Source organism: Diadema antillarum, unplaced genomic scaffold (assembly GCF_040938485.1).
Source record: "Diadema antillarum isolate AM-2024a unplaced genomic scaffold, OU_Dant_1.0 seq00000682_RagTag, whole genome shotgun sequence".
NCBI classification, from domain to species: Eukaryota; Metazoa; Echinodermata; class Echinoidea; order Diadematoida; family Diadematidae; genus Diadema; species Diadema antillarum.
Window position 1 is genome coordinate 670,199 of NW_027271587.1, and position 22,942 is coordinate 693,140.

Genomic DNA, 22,942 nt, shown 5'->3' on the forward strand with positions numbered 1-22,942 from the left:
TGTAAGCCAAGACCTTAGAGAGAGTTGCGTCGCCATGTTGCATCCTTGCAAGATCTTCCTTGGGGATGGACGGTAGGGTGAATGTTGAACCCATCTCCTTGTCAGGAACCTGATCATGACACTGCAACTCTGCCACCTCTTCGATTGTGGTTCTTAGTGCAGCTGGCAAAACGGTGCCTCTTTCCGGGGTAATGGTCTCAGGGCAGCATTCCATCTCTTCCAGTCTCCCACGCTGACGTCCGTGGTCAGTCTTCCGGCTGAGAGAATCAGCATTGGTGTTGATCCTCCCTGGCCTGTACTTTATCTGGAACTGGAATTGAGCTAGTTCTGCCTGCCAGCGCATCTCTGTGGCCCCCAGCTTTGCAGTAGAGTTGAGGTAACTAAGTGGATTATTGTCCGTGTACACCGTAAAGCTAGCTCCAATCAGGTAGTCTCTAAACTTTTCGGTTACGGCCCACTTCAATGCCAGCAACTCCAGCTTCATTGAGCTGTAGTTCTGCATGTTCCTCTCATTCGGCCTCAGTGCTCTACTCGCATAAGCAATGACCACCTTCTTACCATCCTTCTGCTGGGACAGCACAGCTCCCAGTCCAAGATGGCTGGCATCTCCAGGATGAACGGCTCCCTGAAGTCTGGATACCCCAGTATAGGTGCTGACGTCAAATGACGCTTCATGTCCTCCATCGCCTTTGAACAGTCTGCATTTTACGCCTCAGACAGTGGAGTCCTAGCCTTGGCCTCTGCAGTCCTCTTTGACCTTTTCTTCTTTGATGTCGACGCCAGTAGGGCATGCAGGGGTGCCGCCACTTCAGCATACTTTGGTACAAAGCGCCGGTAGTAACTGCATAGACCAAGGAATCCACGAAGCTCAGTCTCAGTTTGAGGGGCGTTCCACTCTTGTACTGCTCTGACCTTCTCTGGATCAGGTGATATTCCTCCTGCAGAAACTACATGGCCCAGGTAACGCAGCTCCTTCTTGAAGAGGTTGCATTTCTCTGGCTTTACCTTGAGATTGAAGTCGGCCAGCCTCTCTAGCACCATGTCAAGGCGTTGAAGGGTCTCCTCAAACGTTGATCCGAACACGAGGATATCGTCCATGTAGATGAGGACAGTCTGGAAGTTCTGATCGCCGAATGCCAGGTCCATCAGCCTCATGAAGGTTGCAGGAGCGTTGCAGAGTCCAAACGGCATTTGTAAGAACTCATACAAACCTCCTGTTCCCACTCGGAATGCTGTCTTCTCCCTGTCTTCTTTTGCCATAGGAACTTGGTGGAAGCCATGTGCCAAGTCTAGACTGCAGAGGTACTTAGCACCCTTCAGAGCATCCAGGGCCTCCTCGATGCGGGGGAGGGGATAGGCATCTCTATGAGTCTTGGCATTCAGGGCCCTGTAGTCAATACAAAGTCGCAGCTTACCATCTCGTTTCCGAACAAGCACCACTGCGGATGCATATGGACTCGATGACCTTCTAATGATGCCTTGCTTTAGGGACTTTTCAAGGTACTCCCTCACCTCGTTCCATTGATGTGGGGGAATCCTCCTGTGGGGTAGGCGTACAGGGCGGTCGTCATCAAGGATGATCTTGTGCTCTACCTTGTCGCAGTACCCAATGTCCACGTCATCTCTGCTAAACCTGTCAAAGTGCTTCTGGATTAGCTTTTCAACTGCCTGAAGCTGCTCTGGTGACGTCTTGGTCTCCTCGTCTACCTCCATCCTCTCCATCATTTCCTTGAGGAGGGCGAACTGTATGCTTCCTCCAGACCAACAGTGTGCTCTTCAGATGACGACTCTAGGTTGCCTGGTGACAGCTCCAGCAGACCAACTGGCGTCCTAGGATGAAGATAGATGTCGCTGTTGCTGAAGTTTACTATCTGGACAGGAGCTCTTCCCGAGGAGGGCACCCTATACGAGAGTAGGTAGAACGAGTCCATTTGGTAATGTTGAGGCATCCCTCTCCTCAACAACTGCGACACAAGGTTGTCTAGGCTTATGTGTAGTGCAGTCTACCGTAACACTACACCTTGCTGGTAGAAGAATGGGCTTCTTTCCACCAGACCGGACTTGATAACGTTTTTCCATTGTCGTTTGGGGTTTCCGGACCATCACCTCCTCATACAGGGCAAGGACATAGACCCATGCAGTTCCCTCACTGGACTCTGCTAGTGTCTGCTGAAACCGGCTCTCTGACGTGGACTTCAGTGCCTTGTTGACATCTCGAAGGACGTTAGATCCGATGACAGCAGGAACAAGCTTCTTGCGCTCGGCCATGGGCGGGTGAACAGGATCACGCACGACGAGGAAACCCATCTCCGGAAACCTCTTTCCCATGACCTCCAGTGACAACTCAACATAGCCGCAATAGGGAACTGCTAGACCTTGTGCACCTGTAATAGAGTAGAACTCTGAAACGTCAACAATTTCTTCATGAGCGAGGTGCTCATTGAAGAAGGACTCTGTAATCGTGGACACCTGTGCACCAGTGTCCAGCAAACATCTGACGTCCTTCACCCCTCCGAGATCCACTGACACCTCCGGACAGCTTCCCACCGCCTTCTCGAAAACTGCTGAGCCATGACATTCCTTACCCACTGTTTGGCTCTCAACGGTGGGCCTTACTCTTTTGGCGCCTCAGCTGGGCTTTGCGACGCCGGTTGTTTGGTGATAGCTTGACTCTCATTGGCCCGATTAAAGTCTGCCATCCTTTTCTTGCACTGGCGCTGAATGTGGCCAGTCTTCCCGCAGTAGTAACAGGTGATCCTTGGTCGGCTGGAACGTTCAGCAGTCAACGCCTCAATCTGACGTTGCTGCTTCTCCAAAAGGTCACCCTGCCTCTTCAGGATATCCAGCTAGATGCTTGCCTTTTCGCTCGTCGAGGTCTCCTGCAAGGTGGCTGCCTTTGGTTTCCTCGATAGCCCAAACCAATTAAGGGCACGGTCTCGGAGTTCAAAGAAGTCGAGGTCGGGAGACTCAGTGTTCAGCCGTCTGAGCTCTCGCCGCAACCTCTCATCGTAAACAGTCTCCGCCAGCCGTCCCTTTAGAGTTTCCATCTTGCTGCCCTTGTAGGAGCTGTCTAGGAAGCATATGCGGTCATAGAGGGTCACCAGTTGGAGTGAGCATTCCAACAGTCCCTCTGCTGGAGCCTGCTGATAGCTGAAGAACTTCTGGAGCAGGACCGGAAGTGAGTCCCCACTCCCGAAGACCTTCTCCAGGGTAGCGAAGATCTCCTTCACGTCCTCGGCTACAGCATCACCACGACCCAGGATCTCCCGACGAGTGTTCCCACCTAAGTGATCACGGACGAAAGCAGCCTGCTCTGAAGTACCCAAGTTCCGGACAGCAAGCTGGCTTTTCATGTCTATGATCCAGTCCTGGACCGTCGGATCTCCTGGTTTAACCGGTTTCCCTTTGAAGACTTCCAGCCGCCTTCCTTGTGTCAAGAAGATGGGCTGGATGCCGGTAGTTGTGCTTGCTGAGGCAGGGACCTTGGTGTCATACCGTTCTCCTGCAAGCTTGGCTTCCAGCTCCGCCACCTTCTCCCTCAGGGCCTCGATCTCCGATTTCTCAATTTTCTCCATCATGTCTCCGGCGAGGGGGCTGTCGATGACCAGTGAACTGCAATCCTGTCCGTGACGCCAATTTTTTTGTAACAACAACAATGATGGAGCCGGGACTCGCAATGTTGGTTACTGGTGTTCGTTTTTATTCGCAGGTTCTGATCGTCAAAACCAAACCCAAGCAAGCCCCCTGCCGGAGACGAAGATAGCTGACTCTCACGAATTCTGCTCACAATATGTCTCGATGCTTTCCCGTTGTCAAAGATTCCAATATGAAGTGAGGAGAGGAAAACTTCGCTATTTATTGGGTTTAGGACCCTTCCCAAAGATATATTTTAACTTTAAATTCCAATCCACCGACGCACAGTTCTACGTCATTTTTACTGCCACTTTGTTTTGGTGGAGGGCTATGTCTGGCTATGAGGTCATAGCTTGACCCAAGGAGGGAAGAGAGTGGACATTATGCCCAAATTTGGCAAGTAAAAGTGGAGAATGTGACCGGAAGGATTGGACTTCCTGAATGACGCAGGAAGACTCATTTTCCAGAAAATGTATTTCTATGTTACTTTTTGTTTTAATTTTTGATTCTTAGAAACCTTTCCTTCTCTTTGTTTTGACAAAAACCACAGTGTTACATATGTATTTGTTTAATTTAGGACAATTTATGTATAGTTATAATAAAAATAATCTTCCAAATATGTTTGAAACAATGTTTCCAAGAAATCAAGCCGTTCACAATTATCCAAGGCGATCCAATGAATTCCATTTGCCATTTTTAGGACTTTGGTGGCTCAGCACACCTTCATCTACGATGGTCCAAAGTTGGAACTCACTTCCCAACGACATAGTATCAGCACAAACTTTCAATTCTTTCAAGAACAAATTAAAATCACTTCTATTGAAATCTTATGATATACAACCGAAGAAGACCTACAAGAATCACTAACATCTCTTTTACTTTAATAGATAATATACTTTGTCAGCAAGTCGCAAATTCTCTAATTCAAATTATAAACAAGTACCTCGGCCAGCCATGGGTTACAAAATTACTTTTAAAATCTATCAATAAGAAAAATAAACTTTTTTTTTAGATAAATATCGCAAAGTCCCCACAGTTATAAATAAGTCCCGATATACTCAGTATCGTAATATCCTCACTTCTTCACTACGGTCAGCCAAACGGATGTATTTTATGAATCAATTCGACAAATGTAAATTTGATGTGAAGGGTACGTGGAGGGTGATAAACCAAGCGTTGAAATGTAATACTGATAATAACGCTCCTTTACAGTTATATATATATATATATATATATATATATATATATATGTATATATATATATATATATATATATGTATATATATATATATATATATATATATATATATATTTGTATTTCTGGATTTTATTGATCAGATCAAAAACATTGTGCTTTTTCATTAATCATATGACATATACATTTTTGACATCACAAAACGAACATTTGATAGCATTCGATGATAGTAAAATTACCAGGCCTCTGATCCTTTGTTTAACTATACTCTCTAACACACATTAACACCAATAACTCTAGAATCGTATAAACAGAAAACGAGGGAAAAGTAAGAAAAAAAAAGAAAAAGGAAAAATAGCCTTCAATGGAAACACTAAATATTACCAAAGACAAGACGAAACAAACCAAAGGCGCAAGAACACACACTACATACAATCTTAAAAAGAAAAACAAGAAAAAAACAAAACAAACTATTTACTTAGCTCATTTATGCACTCTCCGTAACTTCCTCTCTGTACAATAACATATACACCCAGCCCTGGGCTGAAGATGCCAAGTCTCCTGTCCCCTCTCCTATGATGCTCGTATTGATGACCCCTTAGATATAGCCGAAGTTTTTTGTTGTTGTAAACATTGGGCCAAATCTGGCTGATAAAATCCCTGAAGCGCAGCGGGAATTTCACTCTTTTCTGGGTGATAGGAATATGGAATCTTTATTTTTTGTACCGATTGTTGAAGATGAAATAATAAAGATTGTTAATACGTTAAATAACAAAAAAAAGTTCGGGATATGATGGAATCACAATTTTTTTTGGTAAAAAATGTGATTCATGAAATAATTTCGCCTCTTACTTTTATTTTCAATCAATCTTTATCTGGTGGTAAAGTTCCTCACAAAATGAAAGTAGCCAGAGTTGTTTCCGTTTTCAAAAAAGGGCGAAAAGACCTTGATAATAATTATCGCCCCATTTCTCTTTTAACTTCCTTTTCAAAGATTCTCGAAATACTTGTGTATAAACGTACCCTTAATTTTCTTCTTCAGGCAAAAATATTTACTGAATCTCAATTTGGATTTCGGAAAAAAACACAGTACAACTCACGCATTACTCAAGTTTATTGATAAGATAGCTCATGCTACAGATGATGTTTCTCATACTGTCGGTGTTTTTCTTGACTTCTCCAAGGCGTTTGATACAATAGATCATGATATTTTACTTTACAAGTTAAATCATTACGGAATTCGGGGAAGGGCGCTAGAATGGTTCACTGATTATTTAACAAATAGAAAACAATTTGTAAGTATCCACGGTCACGACTCCCAACCAAAACTGATTTCTTGCGGTGTTCCACAGGGTTCCTTATTAGGCCCACTTCTCTTTACTTTATATATTAACGATATCCAGAACTCATCTAAGATTCTTTCCTTCGTTTGTTTTGCAGATGATACAAATTTGTTCTTTTCTCATCACAATCCTGATGCGCTTATAAACATAATAAATAAAGAATTTGTTTCTGTTCAATCTTGGATTTTTGCAAACAAATTATCCTTAAACATTGATAAAACTCATGTTGTTTAGTAATTCGCCACCTGTGTTACCTCTCTCTGTCAAGATAAACAACATTGATCTATCACAGGTCAATAGTACAAAATTTGGGGTCTTTATATCGATAGTGATTTATCTTGGAGAACCCATGTTAATTATGTAAGCAGAATCATTGCTAGAAATACCGGGGTTCTTAACAAACTTAGCTATTATTTTCCGTGTAATATTCTACAGAGTATATATTCAACTTTGATATCTCCCTATCTTAATTATGGGATTCTGGCGTGGGGAAGTGCTTCTAAAAACCTTATCGATTCGTTATTTAATTTGCAAAAACGCGCTGTTAGAATTGTAAATCACACTGGATATTCATCCCACACGAATGAACCTTTTTGTGAGTAACAAAATTTAGAAAATTCCCGAGTTATTTTATTACAACGTTAGCCTGTTTATGTTTCAATTCTCAACTGGCCAATTACCAGATGTATTTTCCCAAATGTTTACAAGAAATTATACAGTTCATGATTATCCAACCCGTCAACGTTATGCATATCACCTTCCACGTACCCGAACAATTTTCGCGGAAAAAAAAATATTATGTTCACCGGGCCCAAGTATTGGAATGAACTCCCTACGGAACTTATAACTTGTACCACTGTAACCTCATTCAAACGAAAATTGAAGCAATATCTTCTTAGCAGCTACGGCATGCATAGTGTATAGTACTTGTTGCTCTTTATTTTACCCCTTGTCTATCCCTTATTAGTAGTCCGGCGGGATCAACACTATTTTTGATCAGTCCGCCTGTTGCGCTCTTCAAGCGCCTATTGTTCCACTCGATTATCGAAATTCTCTCGCGTGACAGCTGTCGGTTACCATGGTCACACGGCCTGCATGGTTTTAAGACCCATGCTGGAATGTGACTCCTGAGCTCTATTGCCCTTGTATGTATTGTTTACATTCACGACAAATTTCATTATTATCCCACCTTCTACTTATGTAATTATGCCATATTGTTACGCCATTATCTATACCTTGACACCCCTTGAATCTCTACAATCTCAGTCGTTGTTATCCCAATGTCCATACTTGTAGTTGTTGCAACATGTGACCTTTCTGTATTCTATTTAGTAACACTTATTTGATCGGATTTTTTTGTTTGTTTGTTTTAATCGGTTCCCCCAGTTATAGCATGGTCTTAAAAAATATCTGTATTTTAAACTTCACCTAATCTGATTTATCACGGGACCTGCGGCTGTACAAGCTAATGCTTTTACGCAGGCCCCATCATATTTTTCGCATCATGACCACAGTTCAATTCGCATGTATACAGACCTTGTATTTATACCAAAACAAGCTTTTGTACATTCCGATGAAGTCTCATCTAATTTATGTTTTGTATAATTTTCGTATTTATATACTTTATTGTGATATATGTGAGAAATATGAAAATGAATTGAAATGAAATGAAAAATTAGGCTCGTTTTTATTGTCTCAATCAAGTCATCTTTTTTACAAGCATTAGGCAGGCAATCACACAGAAATCATTTTTTTTTTTTTTTTTATCAGAGAAAAATAATCTGTCAAACATAAGTCCTCCTCAGATGTTAATTTTATTGTACCGTATAACAGTGTGTCTATTCTCTCTTTTTGTGTGTGTGTGTGTGTCCGCTCTTCTGCGTTCATACCGGTATATACGCAATATCAATCCAAGGGGCGTCTTATCATTACACTTACATCATGAAATCCAGTCTGCTTGTGTCCACGATGGCGCGTGTTGTAGTTTCATTTTTTCCCCTTTTTTCTTCTTTTTCCTTTTTTTTTTCTTTTTTTTTCCTTCCTAAGTTGATTTCATGTCAGTTGACATTGGCTTCTTTGATTTTGTTTCTTTGGTTTCTTGGATTTTGTTCTCTTATGTATTTTCCGAGGGTCCCATTATACCCTACAAGCTTTGCTTTTTAGTGGGACCCTCCATTTCCATTCCAATCCTTGTATTATGCATATATATACATATATATATATATATATATATATATATATATACCTTAGGAAATGAATTTATGTTATTACTCGTGATCACATGTACGTTTTTTGAAATTGTTACAAATATGTTCTGTTAATGCATTGTATATAATTTTCCCTGTTTATTTAATGGAAATGAATAAATAATGTTGAAAGTTGAAAGTAGAAGTTTAGCTTCCACCCGACAGCTAATGCTAGTTGAAAGCTCTGTCACACCTTCCCGGGTAAGCTACGCGCCGGCTTGTTGCGTGTAGGGGTTTTCTAGCACGCAGGATAATTTTCTGCTGCCAGACAAGGAATTGGGCTAGTTTCGCGTGCGTCTTATCTGCTGGACGCGTGCTACTCACGTTCTACTTGCGGACGACATACGGGCACTGCGAAGTACCTGTGTTTCAACTCCGTGTTACCTGCGTGGGCACCTCTGCGGGCAATCCCCGCGACTCAGTAGGAACATGCTCAAGGGCCTGTCACACCTTTCCGGCCAAGCCTTGCTTGTGACTTGCGGGGGACAATTTTTGCTACCCGGAGGTCTCCTAGGCCTACCCCTTTTCCCGAAAAACCGAGAACGCACATGCTATAAAGACAACCACCTGAGTAAGGTGGGGGGGGGGTGGCAAAAATTCAAAAGGATGATGCTAAACTTGGTATAGGTTAGAAAAATCTAGTATATAAACCTAAAGAAGCTCGGAGACTTTTCTTCATGGCCGATACACGTGTCAAACACCGCTTGAAACCGAACTGGACATTTTCCTTCTGCTATAACACGTTTTCTGTTTACATTTACATTTCACATTTGACATGATTGTTCAGACACAAAAACACAGCCTACACAGAGAATAGCACTTGATATGCACTGCTCTCATCAGGAAACAATTTATTGAAAAACGCATCGCCACAATCAGTAAAATTTTTGTGATTTCAAACGCTACATGGAAATGAAAATCAAACGTCTCCGTGCTGGAGAGAATCGATACGACAGGTGTATGACGAAGTCCTATTCTTTGTAGATCCCATCCCCATGTGATAGTATGATTATAGGTATGTGTCCTCTCACAATACGCACTGAGTGGTCTCATTCTGTACAGATTTTTACTTTGCCTCGAAGAAAAATCTTTGAAGAAACATATGGACACCAAGTACAACATCATTAAACCAGGCATTTTTACCGATACTCTTGAGCAGCGCTTCTTGTGAGCCACTCTAATGGCACTCCAATGGCAATCTTGTTCAGATTCAATGTTGCAGTTGCCATAGCAACAATTTAAATGGCAAAGACTGGTTTAATGTTATCTAGCTCATTGTCATGAACGCAGTAATCTATTTAAGCCGTACATGATGGGGCCAAGGATGTCTTGTATGCCTGATACGTTTTTGTATCTCATTCAATCATATGCCTACTTTCGTTTGAGTGAATGGCAAATCAACCGCATCTCGAAGGCGCGTGCAACTCAATCGACAGCAAATTTACATAGATCGTAACGTAATGGTTTAACTGCCTTAAACGAGCTTGATATAGTCGACTACAACTCAGCATGGTAGAGGGTAACAACAATAACCTCATCTCTGTCTTTCAAAATATGAGTAGCGTGTAGGAAAGGTGCGCTGAGCATCTATCATTAACGCGCTTTAAATTTCCTCCACGCGTAGTTACTTGCAGTTAGCTTTATGGAGATGATTTTGTTTTAATATAGGTTTTCCCGCCCAATTTCATCAGATTTGCATTCGATTTAATGATGCGAGCATTCATTTTCGAGTGAATTTGAATGATCACCGAGATCAACATTCAAAAAGCTAAGTAGTTTATTCAATTTGATTTCATCAGCATTCGAATTCCTGATTTTGTCACATAAACGTGTAAACAGCTCGTTCAAATTAAAAATGCACGTGAAACGCATTCAAATTCGCACCAGCACAGCTGCGATGAACGAATAGGCAAACATTTACAGCATCTGGGCAGTGTTTTACGTTGCTGCTCATGTTCTTTGTATATTCTCCATCTGTTTGAATGATGGTAAAACCACTCTCAGACGTACATGCCAAGGTGCCTGGCGCGTCAACAGATCGACGGCTGAAGAGACTGAGAGACTGAACATCGAAATTATGAATAATTATGTAACAGAAAGAATATCCCAATGCAATGTATCTCACACACATCTCAAACCTCAAATTCGACTGAAAACAAAATCTGTAATACGACTATAATCACACTTGACATATCAATGTTCTCTTGTGATCTCTCATTATGTTAGCAAATTCGGAGTTTAACCATTCTGTGAAATAATGTGATATCCATTTTGATGGGGAAATAAAGTGAAACTAGCCAAATAAAAAAAAAAACGTAAAAAAGAGAGGTTGAAATTGAAATGATAACACTGAACGTTGATGAATTTGCCATTCATCAGTGTAAGAATTGCATAGAATTACAGGACTTGGTTATGCTAATTGAATTTGAACGTTCAAAGGTCGAAGTTGTGTGCCCATAAATGAAATTGAAACTGGTATTTGGTGCGAATTTGAACGCCTATCCAGCTGGCGCGAAATTGAATGCCAACTTTGAGCCATTAAATTGAATGAATTTCTCTCTAAATTGAATGAAATAAAATCTAAAAGGAGTGACATGAAATGAAATTGAATACTCAAAGAATTAAAATGAACCGTGAGAGTAGAGCAGTGACAAAAATGCCTTGAATTTGAACGCCTTGTCATTAATTCGAATGCAAATCTGATGAAATTGGGCGGGAAAACTTATACTAGCTGTTTGAATTTTACTGGCGTGTAGGGTTATAATGTCATCATTTTTTAAACTCGTTGTGTACAAACGAAATGCAGAGCTGCTCGACAGGTATGTCGCACAGAGTTGCCATTTGTCTTCTTGAACAGTTAATAACCTATTCTGTTTGTCCAATCTTAACTAAAATTTTCATTGATCTTCTCTGATTTTTCTGTTTTCAAACAAAGCAACGTAATATCAAGACAGACTTTCCCTTTAATAGATGATCTGTACCGTAGACGTATATTGTACCGACATTCTGAAATGCACGACGGTTGCTCGACACATGACCCGTTTGTCCTGCGTCGGTTTGTTAGTTTGTTTGTTTGTGTGTGTGTTTTGCTTGGATTTGCATGTAAAGGCCCTGTCGTTGTTGTTGTTGTTATTTTAGATTTAAGGCGTGTATCATTCATTTATGAATATTTACGCATCTTTCCTCGCTAGCCTTGCGTGTGACTTGTGGGGAACCAATTTTGCAACACGGAGGTCCCCGCAGATGGCCCGCACGTGACAGTACCTCGCACGTAGGTCTATCTCGCCCGTAGTTGCTCGGAGGTGCGCACGTAAATCCTCTTCACCCACAGCCAGGTTTAGGCCCTGTCACACCTTTCCGGGCAAGCTACGGGGGCTTATTGGGTGCAGGGATTTTCCAGCATGCAGGGCAATTTCTGCGGGCGGACAAGGATTAGGGTGAGTTTCGCATGCGTCTTACCTGCTGGACGCGTGCTACTTACGTTCTACTTGCGTGCATTCCGTGTGACCTTTGTGTCAGGCGTGTGGGTGGCTCGTGATAAAGGGCTGACAACTCAGTGAAGAAATCCCTCTGAAGGACTATTTATTTGGCAGAGGTCCCACAGAATGTCATTATCTTGGCCACAGCCGACTCTCAACTAACCAGCAGAAAGGCAGTAACTGACCCTCAGCATACACGCAGTTCGCTCGTATAGCTCGCTCCACGCCCGCAAAACTGACCAGCTACACGGATGTTGGCAGTATCGACACCGATCCTTGCCAGTAAAACACCCCTTTTATGCTCGTACTATGCCCGCAGATTAAACGCGTGTCCGGCGCATTTAGGCACAGATTCACGGGCAACCTACGTAGGCCTACTGCGAGCAGGTTAACTGCTTGTGACTTGCGGCAGCTACGGGCCTCTCCGCGACTCACCCGGAACAAGTTTTGTGCATGCTCAAAACTGGACTGCGGGTATACCGGACTTGCGTGCGCACCTCCGGGCAACTTCGGGAGACTACGTGCTAAGTTATATACCGTCATGTGCGGGCCATCTCGGTTTCTTCCGGGTAGCAAAATTGTCTCTCGCAAGTCACAAGCAAGGCTTGCCCTGAAAGTTGTGACAGGCCCTTGAGCATGCTCAGAACCTGTTCCGGGTGAGCACCTCGCAGGCAACTCTCACGCAGGTAACACGCAGTTATAACGCAGGTACTTCGCAGTGTCCGTATGTCGCCCGTTACTAGAACGTAAGCAGAACGTAAGTAGCGCGCGTCCAGCATGTAAGACGCACGCGAAACTCGCCAAAATCATTGTCTGCCCGCAGAAAATTATCCTGCGTGCTGCAAAATTCCTACACGCAACAAGCCCTCGTAACTTGCCCGAAAGGTGTGACAGGGCCTTTAAAATCTTCTGATGTCAAAGCCACAGCTTACAAAAACTTATAAAACGTTGGTTCGACCAGTTGTAGAGTATGCTTCCTCAGTCATGGTCAGTTTGGGACCCATCTTCCGAGATTGAATCGCTACCATAATACCTCAAGTGTCACCAAAATGCTGCAAGAACTTGATTGGACCACTCTGGAACAGCGCAGAGAAAATGACAGGCTAAATATGATGTACAAAATACACAATAATCTTTCTCATCTTTCGGCACAGGACTATAGTATCAAACAGGTTACTCAGTTGACGAGAGCCACGCAACCACATTTCTATCAGATACCATGCTCGAGAACTGAATCGCATCGCGATTCGTTCTTTACGAGATTGTTGCAGCGCCATCTGTGGGAGCATTCCGTAACCGACTAACGGTTGATCACAGTGGCTAGTCTTGTTCTTCATATTTGTTATGTGCTTGTAGATATCTGTAAATAAATTGTATTATAACGTAAATAACACAGTCTGCAAAAATCTTCAGCTTATTGAAGGATGCAGACTTAACCAGAAGAAGAAGGAGAAGAAGAAGAAGAGTAAATGTGTGTGTGTGTGCCATCTCGTCCCATTGCTTTGCTTTACTTGGATCTCTTCCCTCTCTCTCTCACTCTCTCTTCTAATTCGGAGTGGTCATTCGCTTAAAGGAAACCAAAACCCAAAGAGCAATGTGGATTGAGTTAAATCAGCAACATTATTAGAACACATCAGTGAAAGTTTGAGGTAAATTGGACAATCGATGCAAAAGTTATCCGATCTATGTACGCTGTATTTACGCTATGAACGATCTATATAACTATTATCACGCTGTTCCCCCGTCCAGAGAGCTGAAAAGTGCCCGATATGCCCCGATGTATCCCGATTCGACTGCCGATCCTCAGAACCAATGAGATAGGGAGCCCGAAGAGGTTCCTAAACTCACGGGTCTTCTCCTGCAGCAATTCGATATGGACTTTTCGATTGCGTGGACGTGGACGCCTTTCTCTTGCAAGAGCTGTTCCAAATTGCTGCAGTCCATTCGTTACGCCCGCGGTGTTACCCCCATTTCGATTTCAGTGCCGCCGTTCACGACAAACTGTTATGACGTCATGGTCCCCGTCCCTTCCCGCGACTGGCAATTTGTGCGTCAAGCGATGACATTACTCACGTCCTGAATCTAGATGGCCGTGAAGCAGAACCTTGAGCATGCACAGTCCCTTCAAATGATGTCATTACCTCGACGTCCACGTCCAGGAGGTGTGTAGAGCCCACAAATGTCAAAATCGTCCACTAATGTCAAAATTACCACAAATGTCATAACACGTCACCCACAAATGTCGTAATTACAACAAGTATCATAACACATCAACCACAAAATTAATGTCAAAATTACCACAAATGCCATAACACGTCGACCACAAATGTCAAAATTGCCACAAATTTCCATAACACGTCAAACACAAATATCAAAATCTGATTAACCACACATGTCATAACACGTCGACCACAAGTGCCAAAATTTATATTTTTACTGCAAATGTCATAACGCGTCAACCACAAATGTCAAAACTCATTGCTTGCATTATAATAATGAAAAATAGTGATTCATACTATAATACGATCAACGTTTGTCTGTCTGTTCGTCTGTCTGTCTGTTTGGGGGATGAAACTTGGTGGGTGGATGTAGGTGGATCCCAGAATTACCCGCAAATGGCGGCCTGCGGGCTAGATCTTGCCCGCCAAAAATTTCCAGGAAAAGAACCATCACAATCACATGTTCTGAGTTCGCTCACATCATATACTACTTTTGTGGTAGCTCTTCTTTTGTTTTGCCCAGTTCAGTGGCGTACCGTGGGTCGACGGATATGGGGGTAACCCCCCCCCCCCCCCATATATGTGTTGGGTCCCGATGCTCACCGGCTGATGACTTTTTTAGCGATCCGATTTTTGATTTTTTTTTTTTGGGGGGGGGAGGCACGTGCCCCCACGCCCCCCCCCCCCCCCCCCGGTAGTTACGCCACTGGCCCAGTTAACCTAAGTAAGACAAGAATGTTGTTATTACAGTAATACTGACAGAATAGTAAACGGCGTGGGTTTTCAAAGGTTTACAGTTTTTGAACGACAGAAAGGAGAGTTTATTTTCGCGCACAGTTTACTCCGGAAGTATTGAAATGAAAATGAAAATGTCCGATAACAGCAATAAAAAGTTGTGATTCTTGACAGAAATTTCCCTTTCTGAGAGATTACAAGGTACTTCTAGTGACGCTCGCACACAACGCACAAGCGCAATATTAATAAAGCCTTTATAAAGTAATTATAACCATTACAATAGCATTAAAATCATTTTCCATTTCAATTATATAACTAAGATGTTTTGACACAATCCATCTATATCCCGAGGACTTCGAGATGAAATTTGTACAGTATTGGCACCAATTTTGTTATCTCCCCCTCCCTAAAAGAAGTAGATATATGCTACCAAAAAGTCTGTGGCCCGCTATCGTTTTTGTTTTGTTTGTTTTTTATTTTTTTCCATTCATTTATTTTTTCATTTCCAACAGAAACATATGAATAAATTACAGAAATTGAAATAGATTTCATCATAATATAGGTTTTCCCATTCATTTTCAAACTTTTTTCATTCAATTTCACAAATTTTTACTTCAATTTCGTCGCAGGATGTCGGGAATAGGCCAATCTTACTTTCAAATTCGTCTTTCGTCGTTCATTTTCAAATAAAGTCCATTCAATTTAGTCATTTGGCATACATTTTCGTCATTTACAGTACAAATTCGTCATTCTCAATTGTTCCAATTATTCCCCGGCTAAATACTGGTTAGTGGTAAGGTCAGAGTAAAGATTAGGGTTAGGGTTAGATTTAGGGTTAGGAATTTGGGTTAGGGTTAGGATTAGGTTCAGGATTAGGATTAGGGCCAGGGGACGGGTCCGGGGTAATTGCCCAGGGGGTAATTTTCCTAGACCCCTTTCCGGGCAAGCTACTCTCTAAAAAAAAAATCGAGTGAAAACTTTCACTCTTGAAGGAGTGAATACAAAAAAGAGTGAATTTTGAGTGCAATTGAAGTGAATTTCGAGTGAAAATGTTCATTTTCACTCGTTTTAGAGTGACGTCAGGGATCACTCCAAAATCTTCGAGTGATCCCTGAGGTCACTCCAAAATGAGTGAAAATTGAACGTTTTCACTCGAAATTCACTCCAATTTCACTCTAAATTCACTCTTTTTTGCATTCACTCCTTCAAGAGTGAATATTTTCCCTCGATTTTTTTTTAGAGAGTATATACGCGGGCTTGTTGCGTGTGGGGATTTTCCAGCATGCAGGACAATTTTTTGCGGGCGGACAAGGATTTGGGGGAGTTTCGCATACGTTTTACCTGCTGGACCAGTGCTGCTTATGTGTATTCTGAGTGACCTGCGTGTCAGGCGCATGGGTGGCGAGTGAGGGCTGACAATTTGGCGAAGGAATCCCTCTGAAGGAATTTAATATGGCAGAGGTCCCACAGAATGTTATCATCTTGGTCGCAGCCGACTCTCAACTAATCAGCAGAAAGGCAGTAACTGACCCTCAGCATACACGCAGTTTGCTCGTATTGCAGTAGCTCGCTCCGCTCCGCTCTGACTGCGGGTAAATCGGACTTGCGTGCGCACCTCCTGGCAACTACGGGCGAGATACGTGATAGGTACTGTACTCCGGGTAGTAAAAATTGTCCCCCACAAGTCACAAGCAAGGCTTGCAAGGAAGACTTGCAAGCAAGGAAGGTCGTGCTTTGATCAGGGAAGAGCGGCGCAGCAGCAAGACCACATCGGTGTTTAGTTTACTTCCCGCTCTTGGGTAGATGTTAATACGCTCAGGAAGACTTTATTACGCTCATCCCGAGGTGTTTACACTGTCACTACGTTCTTCCCGCTTGCTTTACGATTCAAAATGGGGCAATTTTGATCGGGGAGATCAGGAAGACAATTTGAACATGTTCAAAATTTCTTCCCGACCTGAAAAAAATGCCCGCTTCAAGCCCGTCCTCCAAACGCTGCTTCTGAGATGCTTGCGATTTAAACCGCTCCCTGTACGCTTTTCCGCTCTCCACCGATCTGATAGATCGGGGTCTAGATCGTGATAGTGGAACGGGAGCTTAACTAATAGTAGACCTATACGTAGGGCCTAAAAGTACTTTAATGTAAATCTGGGAACTTGCTAATTGTACAAGATTTGCCGTTTTTGAAGTTTCGTCCATATTGTGTTAGTGCTGCTTAAATTTGCATTAATTTCACAAAGATCAAAATATTTATACAGTACGTTCCTAAAAAGGTAACCGAAATTCAAAGGTCAGGTATGCCAAGAATACATGGCTTATTCTTGTGAAAATAAAAGTTTACTACAATACGAAGTAAACTCATCAGCTTTAATTTGACACCTTGTCAACATGTTACGGATCACAAAGAAAGGGTCTTTCGAAGGTGAAGGGTAGAAAACCTAATTTTTCCAAGTTTTGGTTTGTAAAGTACATGTATCCTTACAAAGTGCATGAGCGTCATCAACTGCTGGAGAGGGATTTTCAGAGGAGCGGGCTCTGTATTTCGAGGTGGCTTCATTAACCATGGACTGAAATATATTACTGGGCCATTCTTCTTCAACAGAAACATGAATGGTGGCATGTACCTAGACTTGATCAATGAGGACATTGTGCCCCAGCTGTAAGAAAACTTTGAAAGACAGGATCAAGGAGTGTTCCGGCATCTTTGTTGGGTACAGAATGGTGCTCCAGCTCACCGTCTTCGAGCTGTCCGTGAGAAGCTGGTAGAACTATTTGACCAGTGCATAATAACCCTCAATCATGAGGTGAAATGACCTCCACGATCTCCTGACTTGACACCCTGTGACTTTTTCCTCTGGGGATACCTAAAGAGCAGGGTATACACATCCCCACCACGTGATCTGGATGACTTGCAGGCGCGTATTCGGCATGAGATCGATGTTCTTCGCCATGATCCCGCAATGGTTAGGAGAGCAGTGCGAGACATGCAGCGTTGTTCACAGCTTTGTGTCGACAGGGGAGGGGGTGTTGGTGCATAAAAAGGTAAGAACGGAATGCTGTCTTACCAGAGATTGTAAATTACAGTCACTCGCAAAATGTTAACATTTCATTAAAACTTGGTGTGAAAAACAAACAAACGATGAAATCAAAAACTTCCAGAAAAGTTGGTTTCGTACCTTACAAACCAAGAACTTGGAAAAAGTAGGTTTGGTACCCTTCACCTTCGAAAGACCCTAACTCTGTGATCCGTGATAATGGTAACGCGAGCAAGGCGTCAAATTAAAGCCGATGAGCCGCTTTGTATTCTAGTAAACATTTCACAAGATTAAACCATGTATTCTTGACATAGCTGACCTTTGAACTTCAGTTACCTTTTTTTTAAGGAACACCCTGTATAGTATCTGTATACAATTATGTGCATGATATGAATGTGCAAGCATGTAAATTACGTATATGTGAACTTATTGTTTGATAAGTGGCTATTTAATACACCCTTAAAATATTGGGTAAATTTAGTTGGGTAATTGTTGGTTGGTTAAAAAAAATTATCATTCTGGGCAATTATCGCTCAATTGAGCTTTTAGGTGATTAAACCAACATTGGGCAATTATTCTTACTTAAATATTGGGCGAATATTTGGGTGCACGTCACGAGACCGACAACCACGAGTCATACAGCCCATGAGTCATACAACCCACAAGTCATACAGCCCATGAGTTATACAGCTCACGAGTCATACAGCCCACGAGTTCGGCACTAAGCTAACAAGGCCCACGAGACCGACACATTAAGCGCCGTGTTGTATCTGTCGAACTTGTGGGCTGTTTTTACTTAGTGTCGGTCTCATGGGCTTTATTTGCCTAGTGTCGAACTCATGGGCGGTATGACTCGTGAGCTGTATGACTCATGGACCTGTTTTCAATGTCGAACTCGTGGGCTGTATGACTCGTAGGTGTCGGTCTAGTGGGATGACCCCGAATATCTACCAACAGAATTGGTAATGGAGAGTTGGGTACTTTTTGCCCCGCTGTTGTATTGTGTAAGTGACGCATTCCCTTTGCGTGTTGGGTAATTTTTGTCGGGCAACTGATACTTGGGTAGAAATTCGCCTTATATAACTTACTAACATTGTTTTGCACATTAAGCCGGTATTTCTTACCAGTACTTGGTAATTTGGTTACGTTCCTTTCTAAGTTGGTAAATTTTCATGGACAAGTAAAAAAGTCTGTGCGTGTACGCGTGTTCTGTGTGTATGTATGTGACGGTGTGTGTGTGTGTGTGTGTGTGTGTGGTATAGGCCTACGTATGGAAGGATGGCCGAACCTTACAATTTTGTAGAGGGGACCAAGACTTACTATAGGGTGTTCTCCGTTTTAGGAATGGAAGGGGGGGAGGGGGACAACACACACACACACACACACACACAGACAGACATGGTATTGTATATATATATATATATATATATATAAGCAAGAGCTACATTGTGGACGTATTTTGACATAATTTTCTTACGTTTCCCTTTATTCCGTCAACACCGGAGGGGTTAAAAAATCAACATTGTGGGAGTATCTGTCTGTGGGAGCAAACTACAGGATACTCCTACAATATTGCTAGTTTGTGGTTTGTGTGTGTCTGTGTGTGTGTGTGTGTGTGTGTACGTGCGTATGTGTGTCGGTTTGTGTGCAAATAGTTAGATGACACTATTTGAAACCCATATACCTGACTGGACTTGCTTACCACTTCATTCCAGTTGATACCAGTTGATACCATTTGATACCAGTTGGTTTCTATTGGTTTCTACTGTTTTTTTTTTTTTTTTTTTTGCTCATGAATAGGGATCCTATTCATGAGCTGTTCAAATACTCTTCGTGAAAAAGATAAAATATTGTTAAATTCAATATTTTTTATGATTTAAATAAACTCTGAAATGTCTGAAATGTATTACCCAATGAGAAATTTATTGAATATTATTGCCGGGATATTCACAATTTCAACTTGTACCTTTGATGAGGTATTTTCATATTTTTATAATAAAAGTGTAATCTACATAGTAACTAAATGGCCCTATATATGTGAATGAAATATCCCTGGTACTAACTAGGTCTAGGATGTAGGCTAAGCCTAGATGTACTTGTAGGTATAGGCTTTACGACTAGCTGTAGGACTATGATAGGTTAGATATGAACAATGGCTTCACATGCATCAAATAATTCAACACAACATTGATTTTGTCAACAGTATCTAATTATTATTATTCTCTTTTTCATTTTCTAATTTCATTTTGTTTTTTCTTTTCGCTTTTTCCATTTGCATACCCTCTTATTCCCAATTGATTCCTTCCTCTAGTCCGAGTCTCTTTTATACAGCCTTTTTCCACCTACACATACACACACTAGGTTTGTTTGTTTATACATACTTGTGCTTATTATGCCATGTCTGCTTATCTACATACATGTATACAATTTTCTCTCCCCTAGTTTTTCACATGTGCTTTATTTTATTTCTTTTATCAATATGTATATATATATATATAAAGTCACAACAGAGGAATGCAGGGAATGCATTAATAGCCAATCTTGATTTAATGAATAATCATGATTATTCATTAAATCAAGATTGGCTATTAATGCATTCCCTGCATTCCTCTGTTGTGACTTTATTATTGCTATTTCTAGTACTGCCAATACGCGGAACAACTACAATATATATATATATATATATATATATATATATATATATATATATATATTTCCATTACTGTTATTTCATTGTCATTATTGTCATTACTGTGTGTATATATACTTTGATATGTTTGAGTACTTCCTTTTGTTGCCTCCTCCTGGTACACCTTTAGGGCTCACTGTTTGCTCAGCCCCCCCCCCCCCCCCCCCTTCCCCTTGCTGTTGCTTTTTCCACTCTTTCCCTTTCTTTATCCTTCTGGTGTTCCTTATCTTCTTTGATGTTGCCTCCCTATTCATCCTTTCCTTCAATGGTTGCCCCCTTGATCCTCATGATCATCACTGACCCTCCTCTGCCTTTTGTCTGTCCACCCTCCTGCTCTAATCCCCCTCCCTTTACCTGTTGGGCTCCTTGCCCATGACCTCCCACCCTCTCCTTTGTTTTCTTTGTTCTGTGTACCCAGCCTGTCCCTGTCTGTTCTTGTTGTATGTAGTCCTTATAATTATGTGATTGCTTTCCCTGATTGTTTGTCATTTTGCCTCTGACTAAGATTCTGCTAGGATCGAAAGCTCAGGCCCCTTTTGACCCCTTTTTTACTCCATTGGCTCGCCTTCATTGGATAAGCAGTTTTCAGCAGCTTTTTTTTTGCTACAATATCTAATTGGGTAAAATTGGTTGGGCAAATGATTACCCAACTCAAAATATAACCAACGGTTGGGAAATTGCAAAGTTGGGTAAAGTCTGATTGGTCAACAGCTGATGGGCAATTCAATTTGCCCAACCACATAGCAAACTCATTACCCAACATCAGTTGGGCAGATTTTAACCAATAGTTGTGTGGACAGTATGTTGCCCAGTGTTGGTTAAAAGTTGGGCATTTTTTTGCCCAACTATTCAAAGAGTGTATGCTTAATTGGGCTACATCCCAATATGACATTCTACCTGCTTGTAAAAATTGTTATTGTTACCTTGTAATAATTTTGTTTATTTGGGTACGTAAAACAAATATATTGAAAAAAAAAATGAATGAAAACTATAGAGTCCCAAATTGCTCCTCTTTCATAAAATACACTATAAAAATACAGAAATTACTAAACACCTCGGTGATGTCATCTAGATACTTTTAGGATGAGGCTAATTCGACATTAGTTGTTTACATTTAAGAACACGAAATGTTGCCATGGCACCCTCTTTTCCGAAGTCTTACCCGTGATCAGCTAAAAGATTAAGGTATCCCGCAATAATTATCATAAAAGATTCATTCTCTTTGAATCGTTCTTTATGAGGAGACAATGCGCTGGCGTAACAAAATGACACATGACGGATGTGTTAAAGAAGAAATTTATAGGAAATGATATCATATAAATTGAATGTTTTCCATCATTTAATGTTATTTTGATTAATTTCTGACATAAATCATGCAATAAAGTTGTCTCTGCTTTGAATATAAGAATCTTTTTTTTAACCACATTTGAGCACTGGAAAAAGTTCGATACGGCTACGAAAAGTGCCAAATCTGCGACGTCACCAAATGTGTATGCAACCCAGTGGGATTTACGTAGGCAAGCTGTGTGCACTTTTCAGGAAATTGGTGTGTAATTTGTTGTCAATCTAGAATAAATCGTTTGCCAAAACTATATATTCACGTCGTGAAATTGTTTGTTTGTGTTCATTGGAATCATTTTTTACACCCATGAATTTACGGAAAAACAAAGTTTTAAAAGGACAAAACCTATCGTCAGCTCAAGATTCACGATCGCCGTGATCAGCTGTTCATTCGTACAGCCACAATTTGCTGTTATCATTGACACAACAAATCGATCATTGTGGGGGAATTGCGTATAGCTGAGGTAATCTTACATACTCATGAAGGATGATAACTAAATCAAAGAGCTGTAATTGATTGGAAATCATTTTTACACCCGTAAATTTACGGAAATACGACTTTTGAAAAGCACAAAACCTACCGTAATCAGCTCAAGATTCGCGATCGCCGTGATCAGGTGTACGCACAACAGTACCAGCAGAATCGGCAGTGAAGAGGTATTCCTTGATGGCGTGATTTCAGCTTGATTCTTCTTCGAAATGGCATGATGAAGGTTTGTTAGATAAATGTGGCCTTCTTTTTCTCTTGTGTGTTGGTTTAAATTCTAATTTCTACCTCAACTTGCTAAAAAGACAGTCTAACAAAGCGGGAAACTGCAACATTTCCGTGCTGAGCAGCAGTCACGATACACGTGTTGCATGCAAGCATGCACCGCTGCTGCAGCGATCCCTATAGTATAACACGTAGGTTGCTTGTAAACAAGGGGGTCCTCGGCGCAGTTGACCAATCGTGAACACGTATTTCGATCACGTGTCTTGGTAACAAGGCAGTTTACGCGTCTGGGAGACGATTTGCATAAACTTACGC

At 41.7% G+C, this 22,942-nt stretch overlaps 1 protein-coding gene across 1 annotated transcript; it reads right to left on the minus strand.

The window, feature by feature from the left end:
* Positions 1 to 2,846: 2,846 nt before the first annotated feature.
* Positions 2,847 to 3,578, minus strand: LOC139737107 (uncharacterized). Its single transcript, XM_071647785.1, has one exon. The coding sequence runs from the start codon at positions 3,576 to 3,578 to the stop codon at positions 2,847 to 2,849; it is 732 nt and encodes a 243-aa protein (XP_071503886.1).
* Between the last annotated feature and the right edge of the window lie 19,364 nt (positions 3,579 to 22,942).

What these genes read in the sequence shown, in the direction of transcription:
- LOC139737107 (XM_071647785.1), bottom strand. Translation starts at nt 3,578, where the DNA reads ATGATGGAGAAAATTGAGAAATCGGAGATCGAGGCCCTGAGGGAGAAG.